Genomic DNA, 18,588 nt, shown 5'->3' with positions numbered 1-18,588 from the left:
CTTCTTCTCTTAAATACATTAAAACTGCAACATTGAGGTAATTCTGGGGTAAATTTGATTAAAAATCTAATTTAAATAAGGCCTTTACTGCATCTGTCTGTTGGTTAATCGAGCGTTTTATGGGGCAGTGAAGAGATAAGGCTCCTATAAAAGAAAACAACAAAAAGCTTTGTTTTCATTTCTTCTCTCAAGAATTCAGGATTTTTCTTCCCCCACAAATCTAATAGTTAATCTCAGAGATTATCTAAGACCAAACAACCTTATTTTAATCTACATTAGCCAATACACTGTCATATTGGTCCATTGGATTTGTTAATACCTGTATAAAACTTATCAGCCAATGGTCTCGTAATGCAGTGCAATGCTTTTTTAACTACTTTTGGAATCCTTAGCTCCAAAATCTTCAGCACCTGATTAAAAGGATGGTTCGTGATCTTAAATAACAGGGAAAACTTACCACAAGCACACAAACACAAGCAAAAATAGATTGGAGAGAAAGTCTATCCATTCAACTCAGTAAATATCTGTGTTGCCAGCAGGCTGTAGCACAAACTCTGCATGGTGCTGTTTTTGATTAAAGTCAAGATAACTCAGTTTATGGCACATTACAAATGTTGACAACAGTGCAGTAAACAAAATGGATAAAGAGGAAGCAGAGAACATATAAGAACACAAGTTTAAAAACTCTGAGCAGAAAAACAGATTCAGATTAAGTCTTTAAAACAAACAGCTACCATTTGTGTTTATCTTTATGAATGTGATCATAAAAAGCAACAGCAAGAAAGTGGGCTGTGTTAAGGAAAAGTTAATGTACATGTTTGCATGACACAAGAAAAAAACAATTACTGTGTCCACACAGATCCAGACCTATAACATGCATCTAAACATGTTGGGTCCAACCGGACAAAATCAAAGCTTTCAAAACTGGATCCAAACACCCAGATAATGTAGTCAGGGCTCAAATCACGCTGCAAATCTTATGCGCTGCAATGCATGCATGTGCATGGTCCAAAATTCCATCTTTTAGCATCTTTTAGTGTGAGTGTATATCAATACAGATAAATTTCCAATAAAGTTGCTCTCATTCACATATTTTTTAGTCGGACGACTAAACGCATCAGATATTGTCACTGACAATCAGCCCATTAAGGCTGAGTGTCAACTTTAGGTCACTTAAAGCATTTCCAGACTGTCACTCTGCTCTAATAAAATCCTCATTTTATAACTGCAGCATCATCTGAAAAAATCAGCATGAAAGTAACTTAAAGAAAAGGTCACATATTTCAGTTTAACTCTAAGAAGGACAACTTGATTTGGAGTAGCTGTTTCAGTGCGTGAGAGATGCGACTGAAAAGGCACAATCAGCTCAGGATACAAGTTTGGATCTCAGAACAACTTTACTGTCCTCAACAAGCTAAAGTAACCATGATGAAAGGCAGAGCCATAAATATGTACTGAGGGAGATAAAGTCTGCTGATGATCGCCCACAGAGGCAATAAAGTCCAAATGATATCTTCAAACAGATACCCAGAGACTGCAATCAAATCACAAATCTGTTTTAGTGATTCCTGAGTCCAAACATCTGCAGCATGTAACTTCACCCTTCACCCATCCAAACCTGCAGGTGTGAGAGGACACCCATCCTGTGTGTGACATCACGCTCGACAAATGCCAGAGGTAAAATGAGGCCAGTCCAATCTACCGCATGACAAGGGGAATATTGTGTAAAACAGGCTGAGCTCAGCATGGAGACTTCTGGAAGAGGGAGTGCGACTTTCTGTCTGTTGAGGCAAGGCCCCATTTCACCCCAGCTGGGCACCAAAAATACCTGTCCTCAGACTTTATGTGAGCATCATAAAACACCCCTTGTGCTTTCTGGACTGTTGACCTCAGTGCAGCATTTCTCTGCACTCTCTTCTATCTCTGGGGCCTAATACCTGTTACGCCTCTCCACAGACGGAGGAATTTTTCAGAATTTCAACATGTCATAGCATACAGTGTAATCACATAGCCACAAAAAGCTCAGAAAACGCCTCACATCTTCCAAACAGCTGGAAGCATGTGTACAGATAAGAGGGGCAGAGACTGCCATGAAAAAGTTGTTCAACAGGCTATTGAGCCCCTCTGAGCTGCTGATAATATATCACCATGAGATGTGGTCCAAATCAAAACAGTTCCTTTTCGTTTTAACCTACACCAGATGGGTGGGTATTGCCACTAAGGATAATGTCTGCCAAAAATTACAGTAAAATATCTCAAAGTCGGAGAAGTGTATTGTCTCTGTGGACAATTTAGCTGACATGAATTGTAGCAAACGCCACCCATCTGGTGCTCCTTCGTGGTTAATGCAAACTGTTTGTAAATGCAGTTCCCCCCGTGTCGACTCAGCACACAGGAATGACGGATGACTCCAAAGGAAGCCCGCCCCGGCTCATCTGGTGACCAGTCGCTGACCTGCCCTAACAGCTGGAGGTGTGAGCTCTTTTGGAAATATACTCAACTCAGCTTACTGCTCTAATGGTGTATTTGGCCGCAAGAAAACAGAAGAAATTATTTGAAGTTATCCAGGGGAAGGTTGGCCGCTTGATGGTGAGGAGGTCTCCCTGTTTATGCTTGGCTGCCAAAAGGGAAAGGGTGTCAAGTGGGCTAAATACCTGATATAGAAATCTGAGATAAGGCACTCTCTCAGAATTTAGGCGGCAGTTTAAGAGGATAAGAGTAATGTCTAACTTCCTGTTGAAGCCAAAAATAAAAATTGGTTTATTTTAGCTTCATCCTGAAAACACGCAGAAAAGTCATCCATCAGATCACTAAACACAAAGACAAAAGTTAAAGTAGATTAATTACATTTCTTAACCTAACCTGCCAGGGTTTGAGCCACAAAAAACTGCAGTCTCTGAGAATCTAGCAATTAAGATCTCCATGAGAGCATATTTAGTCTACCCTCTCTGAACAGCTCTGTGTGTTTCTGCCTGAGGCGATAAGGTTCGTTCTGCTTTCTGAGTTGGCCGCGATTCAACTGAGGAAGGCAAGCTGCTTCCATTTGAAAGAACAAGTCATTAGACCACAAGGTCAGGGTCTGTCCCGTCTAGACATATTCAAATTTTACAATTTGATACCAAGTTTCATGAGAAGCCCAGAGCCAACTATTAACACCTTCCCAACGGTGAGTGAGCAACTTACAGTATTTGCTTTACTGGCATCTTTTTGCCATATGGAGCAAGAAAGATTATTAAGTCGAGGAATGTGTTGGGAGTCGTAAATCTTCATGATGTGACAAAATCCAAGAAAGACTAAAAGGGATATTTATAGAAATCGTGAATCATATTTACTCACATATCACGTGACGTCACTTAGATTCTTGCATAAAAAAGATTCCCTCAGGCTGTGAAAATGCATCTCTGATGACTCCGCTGAGGTCAGAGGTGAAGCTCAGATAACGACCCGTGTGATAGGACGCCAAGTCTGACAAGAACATGTGGAATAACAAGAGTGTCCCCCCCTCCTCCCCCATCTGAATAAATCTGTGCAGGACTGAGTAGTCTTTACAGTTATATTTGAGCTTCATTCATATTCCTTCGCTGTAAATCTGAATGAACACTGCAGCTACGTCTTAGCTTGTGTGCACGCCCTAACAAACACACTGGGGCCTCTTGGCTTCAGAGAACTGGGTGTTGCTTATATTCTCTTCCAGGATTAATCTAAAGTGTAAACTTAATAACGTTTTAATAATCTGACTTTTCTAAAAACAAATATATTGCTTCTTGTATGTCTTCTGTGCTTTCAGAAGGTAAGAACAACTGACTGTGACCTAAGCAATCAGCTCCTGTTCTTTGACCTTTTAAGCATGCTGATTGCTCTGCACACAGCAAACCTCAGTAGCCTCAAAGCCATGGCTATAAAGGCTGCAGTGTACTCACAGTTGAAGTTGGAGGAGATGGAGTTGCTGGCCAAGAGGCTGTTGACGGTAATCTGATAGATGATGTGGAGCAGCAGGAAGGACATACTGGTGAAGCAGAGGGACTGCAGCAGACGCCCTGTGTGGCCTAAAGGGGGAGAACAACAACAGTGAGTTAAACAACACTCAGTTTAAGAACTTCCACATGTTATTCCCTCTGTTGGTGCACTGATATACAGAAAAAGTCTTGTTTTTGTAGACAAAAAGAACTTTGTCTGACGCAGAGTATTGCTCGTTCAAAAATGTCTTGGTATTTCTGAGCTCTTACACTGTAGCTATCTTAGGACAGATCAAAGGAGTGTATTTGAAAACAGACAGCTGTTTCCTTATTGCGTATCATATTGATTTTGATGTGCTACGTGGTCAAAAGCCGTTTCGAATGAGCTGGAACAGCGGTGAGGGTGACTGGGAGACCAACCAAGAGTGATTTTCTGCAGTTCACAATCCATATCCTGGCTAAGAACTGGCACCACCGCCACTGAGCAAAGCTCATTTCAGTCGAAAAGTCAAACAAACACTTTGGTGGACCATGAGACCTTTAAGTCTCTGATGCATCCCAGTAGGAGCAGAACTAATCTTCATACATGACTCTCTTCTTTGGTTTCATATTCACAAATAATAACTTGGCCGTTTGAAGCCACAAGAACATAAAGGCGTTGACTGAGCCGGCGTATTCCTTTAATGCAGGTAAAGGATACAGCTGTGGGAACACAGCGGAGGATGAGAGCAGGCTGGGGAGCTGCCACAGCTGTTCAACACATGGCTGTTTTATAGAGCACCTACAGGTATTTGGAATAATTTCAGGGGTTGTTATGGTGATAATTCTCTAAAGTAGGATATCCCAGATAGATTCTTACCATAAAAATTAAAATGTTAATTTTCCTCTGTTCTAAAATTCTCAGTCTTTATCTGTAAAATGACAAACAACAGCAGTGCTTTCAACCTTGTTATGCTAAATTGTCATACATATCTACATTGTCTGGTCCGGTCGTTAATAACGGTGCAACATCTCATTACATTTACTGCATCCTTGTGGGGAACACATTAACAATTTTACTGTAGCGTGGCACAATATCCTGGCTAAAGTGAGGCACTACCGCTGAGCTCCAGGTCGCTAGGGGCTAACCTTATCGCAACGTGTGCAACAACACACCACGTCAGCTTATTAAATGTTAAATTGAAAACAATTCGTGCAAATTTCCCATTGCAATTCCCTGAGCTTTCATAATGAGGGAAAAGAACGCTTGTAACTATGAAGAAATGAGGAGTTTTAGCAAACGTCTGTGTCCAAATTGGTCCTAAAGCTGTTCCCCCTTTTTTTTCCTATTTGTAATAGAACATTTTTGTTGTCTGACAGCAATCTGTGTCTGGCGACGCTCATCTTGAATAAGTATTTCGCTTTGCTATTCAGTTTGAAAACGCTCTCCCGAGTGAATTTTATATGAATCTAAAATAGAGGGCATTGTTCAGATTTAATAGTTGCCCCTTTTCCATCATCAATAGGAGAATTGCACCCATTTGACATCACTTAGACCTGATATGGCCTCACGGTCCAAATGCCAATTAAATGCCAATGCAATTTTTATCGTAATGAGGACGTCTGTGCCTGACTTAACAAGGCAGGGGGAGAAAAGCGTCTTAGGTCTCAAAATAGTACGGTGACAAATTGGGTTTTCAAAAAGTCAAACTATGAGATGCTTTAAAGCCGAACACTCACTACTGGAAATCTACAAGCTAAACTTTATAAATCACCCATAACATCAAATATTTATACAGATTCATCCAACAGAGTTTGACGACTCCCCTATGTGAATTTGTCACGTCAGTTTCCATTGAGCGGAGCATATAGCACGTACCTCAGGGGCTCTTAAAATCATCCCAGACCGTATGAGAACAATAGTTTACATTTTGTTAAGCTCTACTGACGATTCAATTCCTTGAAAGGGATAAAAAGCCAAATACTGCAATTACAATATTAGAGAGTAAATCCCAAACAACAACAAGTTGCATGAGATACCGTTTGTCACATCCTTGGGCACGCTGGCTTTTTCAAGCAAATTACACCCAATGAATTATTCATGTCTAAAATGTGTTTTCTGTCAATTTAAGAGATTTAACAGTCCTTTAAGATCAGAGGACAGAACGAAACAAAACAAAGGACTGCATCCCTTTCCTTATTCCATCTAAAATAACTACAAAAGAGTAGAGTTTGCCACTTTTCTGTGCAATAGCATACATATTTCTAAAGTTTGTGCTGTCTGTGTATATTGTCTGAATACCTTGTTGAAAATGTTGTGGTCACTGCCAAACAGAGAGCTGTTAGTCTCAAGAGGTTGCTTTTTAACAATCCTACAACTTAAATGACAGGAATTTGAAATTACTGTAAATGGTGAGTGGTATATCATATCCCGAACTCCTTCATCTTCAGTTATCTAACAAATATATGAGGAATCCCGTAACTGAGGTGGTGTTGGCTGTAACTTCCTCATACTGTGTCTGTCAGCCGGCAGCCCCCTCGCTGATGACAGACAGCTGAGGCCGACAGATGGAACACAAGTCCTGGCAGGTTACGCTACAAGAATATCTCACACTATCTGATTCCTGTGGCACTTTACTTCTCTTCTTTTGTGATCTGGATCCTGTACATGATCGCTCCAACAATGCAGATGTCTGAGAAAATGTCATGTAAACATGAGCGTGTGAAAATGTAATCATCCTCAGGCTGAACTTTTCTTTAATAAAGGCTAACAAAGATAACAGTATTTTCTTTCTGTCTGTGGTGGAGGCGGTGTATGTAAAACTGTGACATGTGTCCATTTGGATTGGCTCTCTTATTTTGTAGCTTTAAGCAATATCATTTATAAATTAGTAGCATATGGTCATTTAAATTTGTTTAAGGTCAGTGAGTAATTTCTCATTTCAATTTTACTAAACACTTTGTCAGCTGATAATTCATTTACCTGAAAAGACCTCTCTATGGAAACACAATGTTTCTATTAGCATTACTTCATCTCACTTTGATCTATACAATACATTTAGTAATCACAAGTCAAATAAGTTCCCAAAGTATGATTATTAATCCTTGTTAGACTAAAGCCAGATAAGCAGAAAGTTCACAGAGTCAAATCTGTCTAAAACCAACATCTCATATCACCATAATGATTCATCCTAGCACAAGCAGTGTCTGGATAAATCGTAGCAACAGTGGACAGAAGCAGCTGAAAATGTCACTTTTACAGGAAAATCACTGTTAAACTCCTGAGCTTTTCTTTGCACAATAACAGTGTAGCTGATATGAAGTCAGCGTCACAGAAGGACCTCTGCAAGTCCTTCTGGAGTTACAGCTTTCTCATAAGAATAAAATAAATTAAAAGTCATTTTAAAAACTATTGGGGATGGGAGCACTTTAAATTGATATGTAGTTAGACAGAGAGCAGAAGCTTCAGGCAAAGTAAACAACACATTTGGTTGCCACCTGATTAATGAAAAGCTGTGCATGTGCGAAAGGGGCTGAAAAAACTATACCACAGTTTGAATAAAAGGACCTTTCACACAAAATTTTTTTACTAAGGCCACAATTATGAATTATTATCAATTACAAGAACATTTGAGACAGGAAAATTTCATATCAGTAAAGAATGACCGTGTTTATCGCAAAGGCCATCAGGTAGGTGAACAACCAGCTTTACTATACGTCTCCTCTTTAACTATTGATGAGACTGTAAGTGGTCCACTTTCTCCGCTTCTACCTCTCACTTTCTTCTCGTTTAACTTCCTGATTGGTATTTCAGCTGGAGACGAGCAGACGGATCTTGGACTGCTCCAGCCACCATTACGGGTTTATGTATTATTAAACAATGCATGTGGTCTTCTACAGGAACCTATATTGTTATTGCAGAGATCTGAGAGGTGTGCTGTGTTGTAATTTGCGGTGAATGGGGCGCATGAAGGCGCGGCTGACGTTTGGCGGCTGCAATCCCACACTCATCATCTCTAAGGAGAACAGCCACCTCAGTCGCTTGACAGAAACCACAGAGGTCCATTGTAATTAAGAATACTTTGAGGGATGAATGGCTTCTACATAAACATGAAAGAATGATATAGAGGGTAGTTTTACAGCCTTAAGAGTGGCTTTCATCTATTGCACTCATTTCCAATACCATTCTATAACGGCTTAATCCAATTCAGGGTGGTTCTAAGACCAAAAAGTTGAAATATGAAGCTTCAACTCAACCCTTGCATTGTCTGAATTAACTCATAGTACTTGTAAAACGCACACAGATCATGGATTTACGAAATAAAACCAACTCAAAGTATCAAAGAGCAACTTTTATATCCCTCGGTCAGTAACTGAAGTGGTTAGCTGCTCAGAACTGTCTTTTTTCAGCTAAAAACATTTTACAGGGTCTTTTTGGTTTCATAGCATAGCATGAGTTCTTGGTTTTTATCATTTATATGGGAATTATCTGCCCAAATAAACCAAACCTAAGCCTACAATGTCAATTCTTATCAAGCGAATCTCAGATCTGGCTCTGATGGATCGCTTTCTATCTCAGATCTGGCTAACAGTGGATCGTTTTTATTATTACAGATGGACTCATGCCTGCACTAACTGATATTACCTTTCATGAACTGAACCATGTGCCAAATCCACCGTCATCACAAGGAAATTCAAGTCTCCTGGAGAAGGGCTGGTTTGCATTACAGAGGACAACATTCAAACCAAAAGTTTTTGGGAGGCAGTCAACTTCTCCGGGTGGTGGACAAAGTCAAAGCCATCGAAAATGAGAAGCTTCAAACAGAGTTGTATTGTAGCTCTTACCCTGCATTGTTGTGCTTGTGGGCTCTGCGAAGAGTGGAATAAGCAGGAGGTAGATGAGGTAGACGAAGGACAGGACATTGTACCTGAACAGGCAAGCTGCAGGAAAAAAAAAAAGAAAAAAAAAATCAACCCAAAATCATGATAAACAACAACATTTTCTTCAAATACCACCAGTTTCTTTGAGTCTTTAAATAAAAGGCAGAGGCTGGCAGTGTGATCATCACTGGGATCAACTTAACACAAACTGAGAAAAAACACATGGTTAAAGTCATTAAAATGTTCCCAGTGGAGAAAAGCTGCTTGTGGTAATTAAACACCAGAACATTCCTCTGACTAAACTTTACAATCAGAAGCCTAATTATCTCTTCATCTGGCCTCCATCACAAAAAACAAACCTGCCGTTAATTCAGTTACTCAGGAAACTGACATTTGTTTTAAAGTACAATAATCACCTGACAGTGGTTGGCTGTTAAGAGACACAATTAACTGCCTGAAGTTAGATCGGCACGTGAAGATTTAATTCACAAGAATCCCATACTATTTCATGTTCTTTATAAATAAAAATAACAAAATTTTGCCAAAGACACGTCACAAACTAAAAGATGGCATCAGCCATAATGCCAATAATCAGTCAATAGTTTATCAAGTACCAAGATAATGTTTTTATTTCTATCATTAAGTAAATATTGAAATGAAACAAGACAAATGCATGCGAGCGCTGACTTTTTGATGAGTAAAGGTTAAATTCATAAATCTAATAGCAGTTATCTTATCTCTTCGATTTGTGACATTCTTTTAAATAATCATGAACCACTTTAATTATAAAATAAAATGGCAATCAAAATAATCTTTCCAGCTTTGCTCCATTGTGATTTTAGTTAGTGTGTCACCACATGACACCAGATTATGTAACTTCCTCCAACTACTCTTTCCCGAACACTCCTCCTGCATATATACACTGTATCCACACCTATAACAGAAGTCTTTTAGGCTTCTCGATGAGAGTTAAAATTCTTAAGTGCAAATGTGACTTCTAACAAATGCTAATTGATCTATTGATCTTTAACACACCTCGTTTCTCATGTACTATCGACCACCTTGCCTGATCAGGGCTTTTAGTGGTTAAACAGCTCCCACTGCCTCCTGAGTAACTGTCAATTAATGCGTCCAAAACGAACCGCTCTGCCTACACATAAAGCACATCCTCAATTATTTAGCAACCCAAGCACTACGGCATTAAAGAGGAAGTTCATTTTTTTAAATCCTGGACCTTATTTCTTATTTCATACAATACATTCATCTACTCACCGATAACAGCTTGGTGAAAGTCGCCCTTCGGACGCTATTTAGATCACTCGAGATCCGTGTATATCCATATATAACAGGAGTGAACGGGGCAGAGACAATACAGCCTCTAAATAAGGCATTATCTGTCTTTATTTCACCAATACTTTAAGATGAATGAACAAATGAATGAACGTGTATCATTGCACTGTTAGATCATGTCGTCAAAATCTGATAAATATTCTGCCTTGTTGCACAAAACTAGCAGTTGTGAAGATAGCCGACCGTCACAGAGCAAGGAGTAAATAAGCTGTGCTGCAGCAGCAGTTTTTAAAAAAACCAAACTTCCCCTTTAAAATTATCTTAAGAATCATAGTTTCAATAACAAGTTAAATCAAGAAGTAACCACAAAATATGGGGTTAACTGCAATATAGCCTTTAAACTTTTATACGTCAGGAAGCGAGGAGGAAAGTACACAGTGACTGTGTGTAAAATGTGGACACTGAGTCTGACTTTCCAAATTTCTCTTTGCAGTTATATCAACAAGCTCAGAGTTTACAACCCGGTCGGCCGCAGGAGTTATCGTCTAAGTCAGACATCAGCAGCTACTGCTGTGTGCAGGACTACTGAAAAATTACACTTAACTGCAGAAAATGGTGCTTGTATTTATCTTTGCACAGTCAATGGACCTATTCATTGACATCTGACTTGGCTCAGACTTTTCCCTTGGAGGAGAAGTAAGTGCACCTCCTGGTTTTGGCGGTGCTCAGACAGACCAATGAAAACTAACAAAAATTAATAAATGTCATGGGGCTTGCCGTCTTTGGGCAAATCACAAACATCTGTAGAATATCTCTGTGATTATTCACGCATGCATAAATGGTTGACAAGCCAGATTAACAAACCAAAAATATAAATATAATTAAAAAAATATGTTTTTTGAGTATTGTTAGGGGGGTTTTGTTGTTGTTGTTTTGGGTTTTTTGCAGACACAAGTAGGTAAAATGGGTTTTCAGGCTTGAGGAAGGAATGATTCAGAATCACAGTGCACCATTTCTATCCTCCACCCACTTTATTTTCATTAAATGTAGCATCAAATTAGACCTAGATCTGCCAGATGTGGCAGAGTAATTCATCTAAACATGTCTGTATCTATACTGATTATTGTGACAGATAATGTCTGTATCTACAGGTTCTGCTCCTGCTGTAATAGCGCACAGACAATTGACCGTAGCCTTCTTGACCATTTGCCCTTGCTCTATGACTCACCATCTGAGGATTTCACACAGAGAATGAGAATAAACTGCCATTGTTTCAGACATCAGATTACTGTAAAAATCCCCATTCGAGGCTGAATCAGTCTTTTGTCCCAATTAAAGAAATATGTGTCAACTCAGAAGAACCAAAAACATGAAAACTTAATGATAGAAGATAAGGCAATGCAGTGCCAGGCTAACTCAAGCACTAGGAGATAACACAGGAATTTAAACCTTTCAGGCAAAGTAATAAAAGAACATTCCACATCACCTTTTTTTCTTTCAAGCATGACACTTTCTGGGGAAGTAATATCAGCTATCAAAGCTCAATTTCAAAGAGCAGCTAATTTCTTTAACTTATATGAAATTAGTATAAATTAGTAATCATTCTATCTGAGAAGCTTGGGTTTTTTATGAAAGATTTTCTGAAACGAGGGAGTGAAAATAAAATTTTGACCACCTTTAATTGGCTAATGTTGCACTTCAGCTGTAAACTAAATAATTAATCTTTTATGACAATTGTTGCCAATTTTGCTTTAAATGCTTTAATCCATTTGATGGATCATTTTGTTTCTTTCCATTTTAAATAAAATGCCAACGCAGACTCGCTAACAAGCTAGCTAGCATCAATGGCTTGCTGGCTACGTAACAAATGCTAAAAGCTAACTTATAGCCACATTGTGATCAAACAAAGTGTGTAACTTACTGCGACGGGTGCTGTATTTATTATTACATTTCAAATTATTTACAGTTTAAACTGGACCGCTACAGTAAAACTAGCTTACTTTAAACTGTTAGTTTGGTTATGTAACAGACTGAGGGAGTCAGTTGTAATTTATTTTCAAACAGAAGCCAATGTAACAAAAGTTACAGGTCAAACAAATGCTAACAAAACCAGTGTAAGACTTTTCTGCTCATTCCAGATTTCCAGAAGTATTCTTGAACAAGGGCTTGTTTTAAAGGTTTGTTGAGAGTTCAAAAGTTCAAAACTTAATAACAGTAGCTTCTTATAAGTGTTAACCTGCCATAAAATACATCAACAATGATGATTTGACAGTAATATGACTAAAACAAAGGCTATTTGTTTCCTTCCCATAATTCACCTAAAATCTGAGCTTTCACATTCTTGACTAAGATCTTGACTCTGACAAATTCTTTGACTTTGGCTATTTTGTAATAGTCTTTATTTTTCAAAATCAATACACAAATTCTGATCAATTTGAAAATTTTATTGAGGTTTTGATCACTCTGTCTGCCTAGAGATCTGCAAACTGCGCACGTATGGATTCGTGTTTGTAAAAATTCAATGCATCATAACTCCACTGACACTCACAGCAGCTAAGCATCTGCATGTCGCCTTCCGTTTGTGTTTGCTTCAGTGTTGGACTCAACGCAGCTGACTTGCTGTACATTCTCACGACAGGTTCAATATCAGACGAGACATTTGGGAAAGTGCATGCTCACAATTATGTTCACACTCCGAACTCTGCCAGTAAACACATAAACAGTGGACTGTTTGATCAGTAAAACCATAGCTGTGTGCAAATGTGTGTGTGTGTCGGTTGAGGGGATTGTGTACACATGGGCCCAGCAGTTGTGCGCGTTTCAATAGAGGTGCTGTCAGATGGCCAACAGGAAACACTGACTATGTAACGTCAGCAGACAAGTCTGTCACTAGGACATGAAAACCAATAGTTTGCAACATACATTACAGACATGTACATATACAATAAGGGTAACATAGGTGTTGGGGGCACGATAACATCTGCTGTGCAGCAGTTTGTTTCATATCTGTTTATATAGCACTGAGAGGAAAATAAGTACACTTTTTATTCTATTTTCCAAAAACATAAAACTGAGAGCTCAAAGCAGAACAGAAGACAAAAAAAAAAAACCTGATACCCTAAATAATAACACAAAAAATCAATGCTAATAAGAGAAACTCCATTTTTCATGTTTCTGGACACATTCCCCTCTTTCCATTTTACATTTCCTCCATCCTGTCAGTTACCATGTACAGCTGCTCATTGGCACTTTGAAAAAACATAAAATATTAAAGGTATGTTTACGATAAGAGGGAAAGAAATTCTTCTCTCCCTTGCAACCGCATTATTAATTCATACTGTTAAAACGACTTTCCACGAATTAATGGAGACAACGCATGGCCTCACAATTGCTTTTGGAAATAAGGGGCGCGTCGGCCTGTCAAGCAATGCATTATGGTGCTACTGAGTGGGTCTTATCTATAGAAAGCATGCTGTTAGCTTTAAAACTAGACCACACTGGAGCAGACACCACACTGGAACCTCAGTGGCACTTTGACGCTAATCATTTTTCACTTGTGGCCTACCACAGGATTACAGCAGTAATTAAACTGCATCTACACAAAAGAGTCTGCATCCAAGGTGCAGCCATACCTCGAGCAACATCTGGACACACTCAAATTAGTGTCTGAGCTGCTAAAAGTCCAAAAAAAGAGAAGAAAAAAAGGAGTCACTATGAGTCATCTCCAACACAGCATAGCAAAGGAGTGAAACAATTCAACTGACACAGTAATGTCTAATTCTAAGGAGCACTTTTAACAAAGTTATACAAGAGACAAACAAACTCCTGCACAGTTATTCAGAGGAATGTGAAACAGCAGGAAAAACACTGTCAGTGCAATGTAAATGTTAATTAATAACAGTAACGCTGTCAGCTGCTGTATCACTAACTATGCTGGTGATTCATGAGCAGCAAACAAACAAAAACCACAAAGATATAACTCATCAAAATCATGCAGGCGTGGTAGTAAGATTAGTGTTAACACAGTGCAGTAACTCAGCCACTTGTGCTGCTTCTGTGCACTATAATTTAGTTTCCGGTTTCACTCAAACACAACAGATGAAAATAGGAACGAGCAATAGTGATATGCCTTTGGTATTGGCAACCATAATGAAAACAAATCTGTGTTTCTGTGATTCGAGTATTTCAAAGATGCACTTAATGACACCCTTCTAACTGAAACATAAACACCATCCTTTTGACAAGCATTTTGCAGTGAATGGACACTGAGATGTCTGCTTAACTTAATCCAATAAAAGGTGACATCCAGGTGGAGGACAGTGCTGGTGAGTGACGCCTGTGCTCTGCAATCTGTCTGCAATAGCTGGTGTATGACAGTGCAGTGTTTTTGTCTGGAGCGTTGGTGAGGGATGAAGCTACCTCATCGTCAGGTCAAATACAATTTTGCAGCTCACTGCAGATCATAAAATGTTATACTCGCACATACTCGCAGACTGTCCTGTGGTAGCTACAGAACTTTGCATATCAGTGAAAATCTCTTGAGCCAACAATCATTTCTTCATACGCTGCCATATAATGTGAATCTTGTCTGTTACGAATAGACAGAACACTGGTTCATCCCTGGAGTTAAGATTCATAGGTGAGTGCTTAACGTCTTAAACAAAAAAACGCATTCTTCTGAAAGTGGTTGGGTACAAAGACTGGACTGAAAATTAGTGAAAAAGCAGCCAATGTCCAAAGAAAAACTTGAACTTGAAAACTACTGCTCAAGACCACTTTCAAAGATTCAAGACGTCTGGCTCCTTGGAAGCAAAATATAAAGAAATGGGGTCTTGATCAAGACGTGCACATAAGCTACTGTATTTCAGCCTGAAAAGATGAAAAAGGTAAAAACATGTTGCTACAATGTAAAACTGATGAATGAACTTTATGGGTAGCTATCAAATAGCTGATTAATTGATTAAACATCCAACCCCACGTGGCGCACGTACAACATAATTAAGATGCGTAAAAATTGTGGATTTGAGAGAAAACTCACCAGCTGCCAGGCACAACGGCAGCAGTAGCCTGAAGATCAGCCCGCACACCACTTCAGAGGCCATGGCTCTGGGTAGTCCACGTTGAATCCAGGTAAAAGAAGCCGAAGATTGTCCCTCTAAGGTTTCTCTCGCATCCCACTCTCTTGGGCTCTGTCAAATCCCAGCTGGCTCCTCCGATCGGCCACATCGGCTCTCCCCTGTTGACACCTGGAATCCGGCCATTCCACAGTGGGAGACAGCGCATTCAGCGAGGTTCGCCCCAGCAGGTAGGTCGCTGGTAAATAATGTCACCATGATAGTTTAGTTGTTCAAATGAGTCTGAGACATGTTGGCACTGCTCAAACTGAGCAGCAGCGGACTCAGGTGCGCAAAGAGCCGCGCGGGGAAGGCGCGTGAAAAAGCCAGAGAAAGGAGCCAATAAGTCCTCAAATCTAATTAATCTCCCTTTTTAACAACAAAAACCCATTAAGAAGTAGCTGTTAAACTGCCAAACTGTCTTCACAGCACTTCTCTATTGTGGATCGTTTAAAGAAGACACAGAAAAACCGGATAAGCCGACACCTCTGTTTGGAGCCCCCCTCAGTGAAATTTGACTTTCTGACTTCTGGTGTGGACTGGATTCACCAACAGGAGGATACAGAATGAGGCTGAGAGTGACACCGGGCTCAGCCAATCAGAAGTGTGCGCCTGGTTTGACGGTCCAGCCCCCTGAGATAATTGGAACCAAGGGGTGGGACGCGAAGAAGGATGGAGTATAAAAAGGTAAGGGCTTTCACAGCGCCGCAGAGCATGTGTGCTTTCAGAAAATGTTGTTCCTGGAGCTTTATATTCAAAGCATCAAAGAGCAAAGCAGAACGACTTCTTCCAGGAGGACTTTATGAACTTCACTCATCATTAGATTCTGCTGTATATTCGAGAGAAACAGCGACGTACTCTGGTGTGAAACCAGCCTGTGCACAACAGGACAACCACTGAAATATTTAGGAAGGATGAGGCAAAACATCCTTTCTGCATATAATTTATTTCTAATGGTTAAGCAGACATTTATCCTGATTTAAACATCAACACGGACTGTTGTGATCTTTTTTGTTGTTTTTTTCACCTAAAAACACCCAAAATATTTGCAGCTCTGAAGTTTAATTGAATTACTGTGGCGTCTGCTGTTAGAGGAATGACAAGCAGAGGAAGTGAATAGTGGCAGCTGCATATGTTTTATTGCAGGAGACGAAAATCTGATTAATTGTGATGTTGTTTGAGGTTTCTCTGTGAGGTTATTTTGTCTTTTGCAGTCCTCAGACTTCTGTTTTACTGGAGGCTTCTTCCTGCTGAAATTGCTTCTTGTAGGAAATTGTTTGGTTTCTTTAAAAAGAAAAACTGTAAAGTCTTGACGATGTAAAGTGATCTGAGGTGGCTGATGTTGTATTTGGCCGTGGCTCCAGTTCTCCACCTGAGTTTGCCTTCTGAGTTTTCTGAGAAAATGGAATCATGTGATCAGAGGGATTGGAAATATATTTTGAAGCAGGTTTTGCTTTGGGAGATTCCCAGATGAAAAAAGAGTAAAGTATTTTATCTAAACTTACAACAATAAAGCAATAAACCTATTTGTTGTTTTTGTTTTTTTTTAAACGAGAAGACTACTTTAGTGCTATCATGAAGCGTTGAGCTGAAGCCAGAAGGAAATCGGTTTAGTTTAGACTCCAAACGAGAGGAAACAGCAAGGCTCTCTGAAAACTCCAAACATCAAAGTGTGGCTCGCAGCACCCTTGCAGCTCACATTTGGTAAATCTGTACTACACTGACATATAAAAACATCAACCTTGTGGTCAAAGTGAGTGAGTGTGGTAGCCATCACAGAGAAGCCGCATAAATAGACTGCTTTTCATAAAAAAATATACAGAACTATAGCTGCATGCAGCTTATTTTAATGCTTATCTGCAAGCCTTGGTGGCATAAGCAGGAACGTCTTTTTTTATCCTAGAGGGGCAAAATGCTTCTAAAAAAAGCTTTTTTTTTATCTCTCCACAAATTAGGAAAACACCTGACGAACATGTTGGAGTGAAAATCACTTGACTCAAGTCTTTATTTGAAAAAAAATCTAATACAATATAGCAACTGTTAAAACTGAGAAACTTTATTGTTATTTGAAAACATATATGCTCACAGATCATTTAATACCAGCCATATTATTCATGAATATTTGGACAGGAGCGGGTTTAATACTGCGTCGCAAGATAGCAAAATGTTTTCCTTCTCTTGTTTGATGAAGGACTTCAGCTGTTCAGGGTCTCGTTTGCAGAGTTTTTAGTCTCACATTTCTCCAAATGTTTTCACTGGATGGCAGGTCTGGACTGCACAAGCCAGTTTATCATCTGGACTCTTTTACTACAGAGTCATTTAAAAATTCATGCAGAACGGGATTTGGTGTTGTCTTGCTGAAATAACCAAGGATTTCCCTAAAAAGGTGTCTGGATAGCAGCATGTGTTGGCATATGTTAGTTACTCCGGGATACTTTAGAGTCCCCAAAAAACATTTGATCCCTGAACCATAATAGAAGCCAGACAAAGTGTTCCTACTGAGAAAATCAAGTAACTAAGAATATTACAGAAATAAAGAAACTGATGACCCATTTTAATGTCAATTTAACTTCAACATAGAGGCTCATAAACTAGATAAAAGACCCAATTTCTGCTCACATCAGGTTACTCCTAAAAATCAGCATTTATCAAAGAGATCTGTTTTTTCTGTGGAAATGGACATATTTTGATATTTTGCTGATGCCATATGTGATGATATTTGTTTAATCCACAAAAAAACATGAAGCTTTTCTGACAAAAAGGTTGAAGTTAAGACCATCTTTTTACACTTATTGTCTCTTCTGAGCTGGATGGAAGTGATGAAGATTGAGATTTCTGATTAACTCAGCTGAAGGACCCATGGCTGCAGGATCTGCTGAAAGTAGGGCGTAAACTGGGTGAAGAAGGGTCACCTTGATGTGACACTGCAATGACAGCTGACATCAGCATCTGACTGGTGGAACGGAAGAGTGGAGATATTCTTTATTGGCTGACGGAGTAGAAAAAGGAAAATGTGGTTGTCTTCCTGACCGAGCTTTGAGGGCCAGACTCATCAAATCATTCAACAGTCCATTGTTTCCTGTGGATCAGTGCACTGTCATCACAGGAGACTTTCATCAGGATACGAACGTTTCAGTCAGGTGTTTTTTCCTCTTGCTGAATACATCTAACAGAGAATGATTACGTACTTACATTCATCATGTTTCTCCATCATTACTTAAGAATTTAGGCATTAGTGACTCATAGAATATACCAAAACCTAAAAAGCCATCAATAAAGCTGCCTGGACAAGCTCCACTGTATACTGAGAGCCAGTGCTGACTCACACAGCATTTGTTTGAGTTCAATTTTAGTATAACCACAAGAAA

The 18,588-nt window shown here is 39.4% G+C and overlaps 1 protein-coding gene across 1 annotated transcript in view; it reads right to left on the bottom strand.

Annotated features, from left to right (window-relative positions):
- Positions 1 to 15,717, bottom strand: part of LOC140268915 (piezo-type mechanosensitive ion channel component 2) — an 87,932-nt gene extending 72,215 nt beyond the window's left edge. The window contains exons 1-3 of the mRNA XM_072363907.1: positions 15,145 to 15,717; positions 8,781 to 8,876; positions 3,921 to 4,046 (exon numbers count right to left, since the gene is read on the bottom strand). Coding sequence (XP_072220008.1) covers positions 3,921 to 4,046; positions 8,781 to 8,876; positions 15,145 to 15,208 — 286 coding nt within the window. The 5' untranslated portion in view covers positions 15,209 to 15,717. The remainder of the gene's footprint in view (positions 1 to 3,920; positions 4,047 to 8,780; positions 8,877 to 15,144) is intronic.
- Positions 15,718 to 18,588: the final 2,871 nt, after the last annotated feature.

Source organism: Leuresthes tenuis, unplaced genomic scaffold (genome assembly GCF_036924035.1).
Source record: "Leuresthes tenuis unplaced genomic scaffold, fLeuTen1.0.hap1 SCAF_14, whole genome shotgun sequence".
Classification (NCBI taxonomy): Eukaryota; Metazoa; Chordata; class Actinopteri; order Atheriniformes; family Atherinopsidae; genus Leuresthes; species Leuresthes tenuis.
This window is presented reverse-complemented; position numbering and strand designations above follow the sequence as displayed.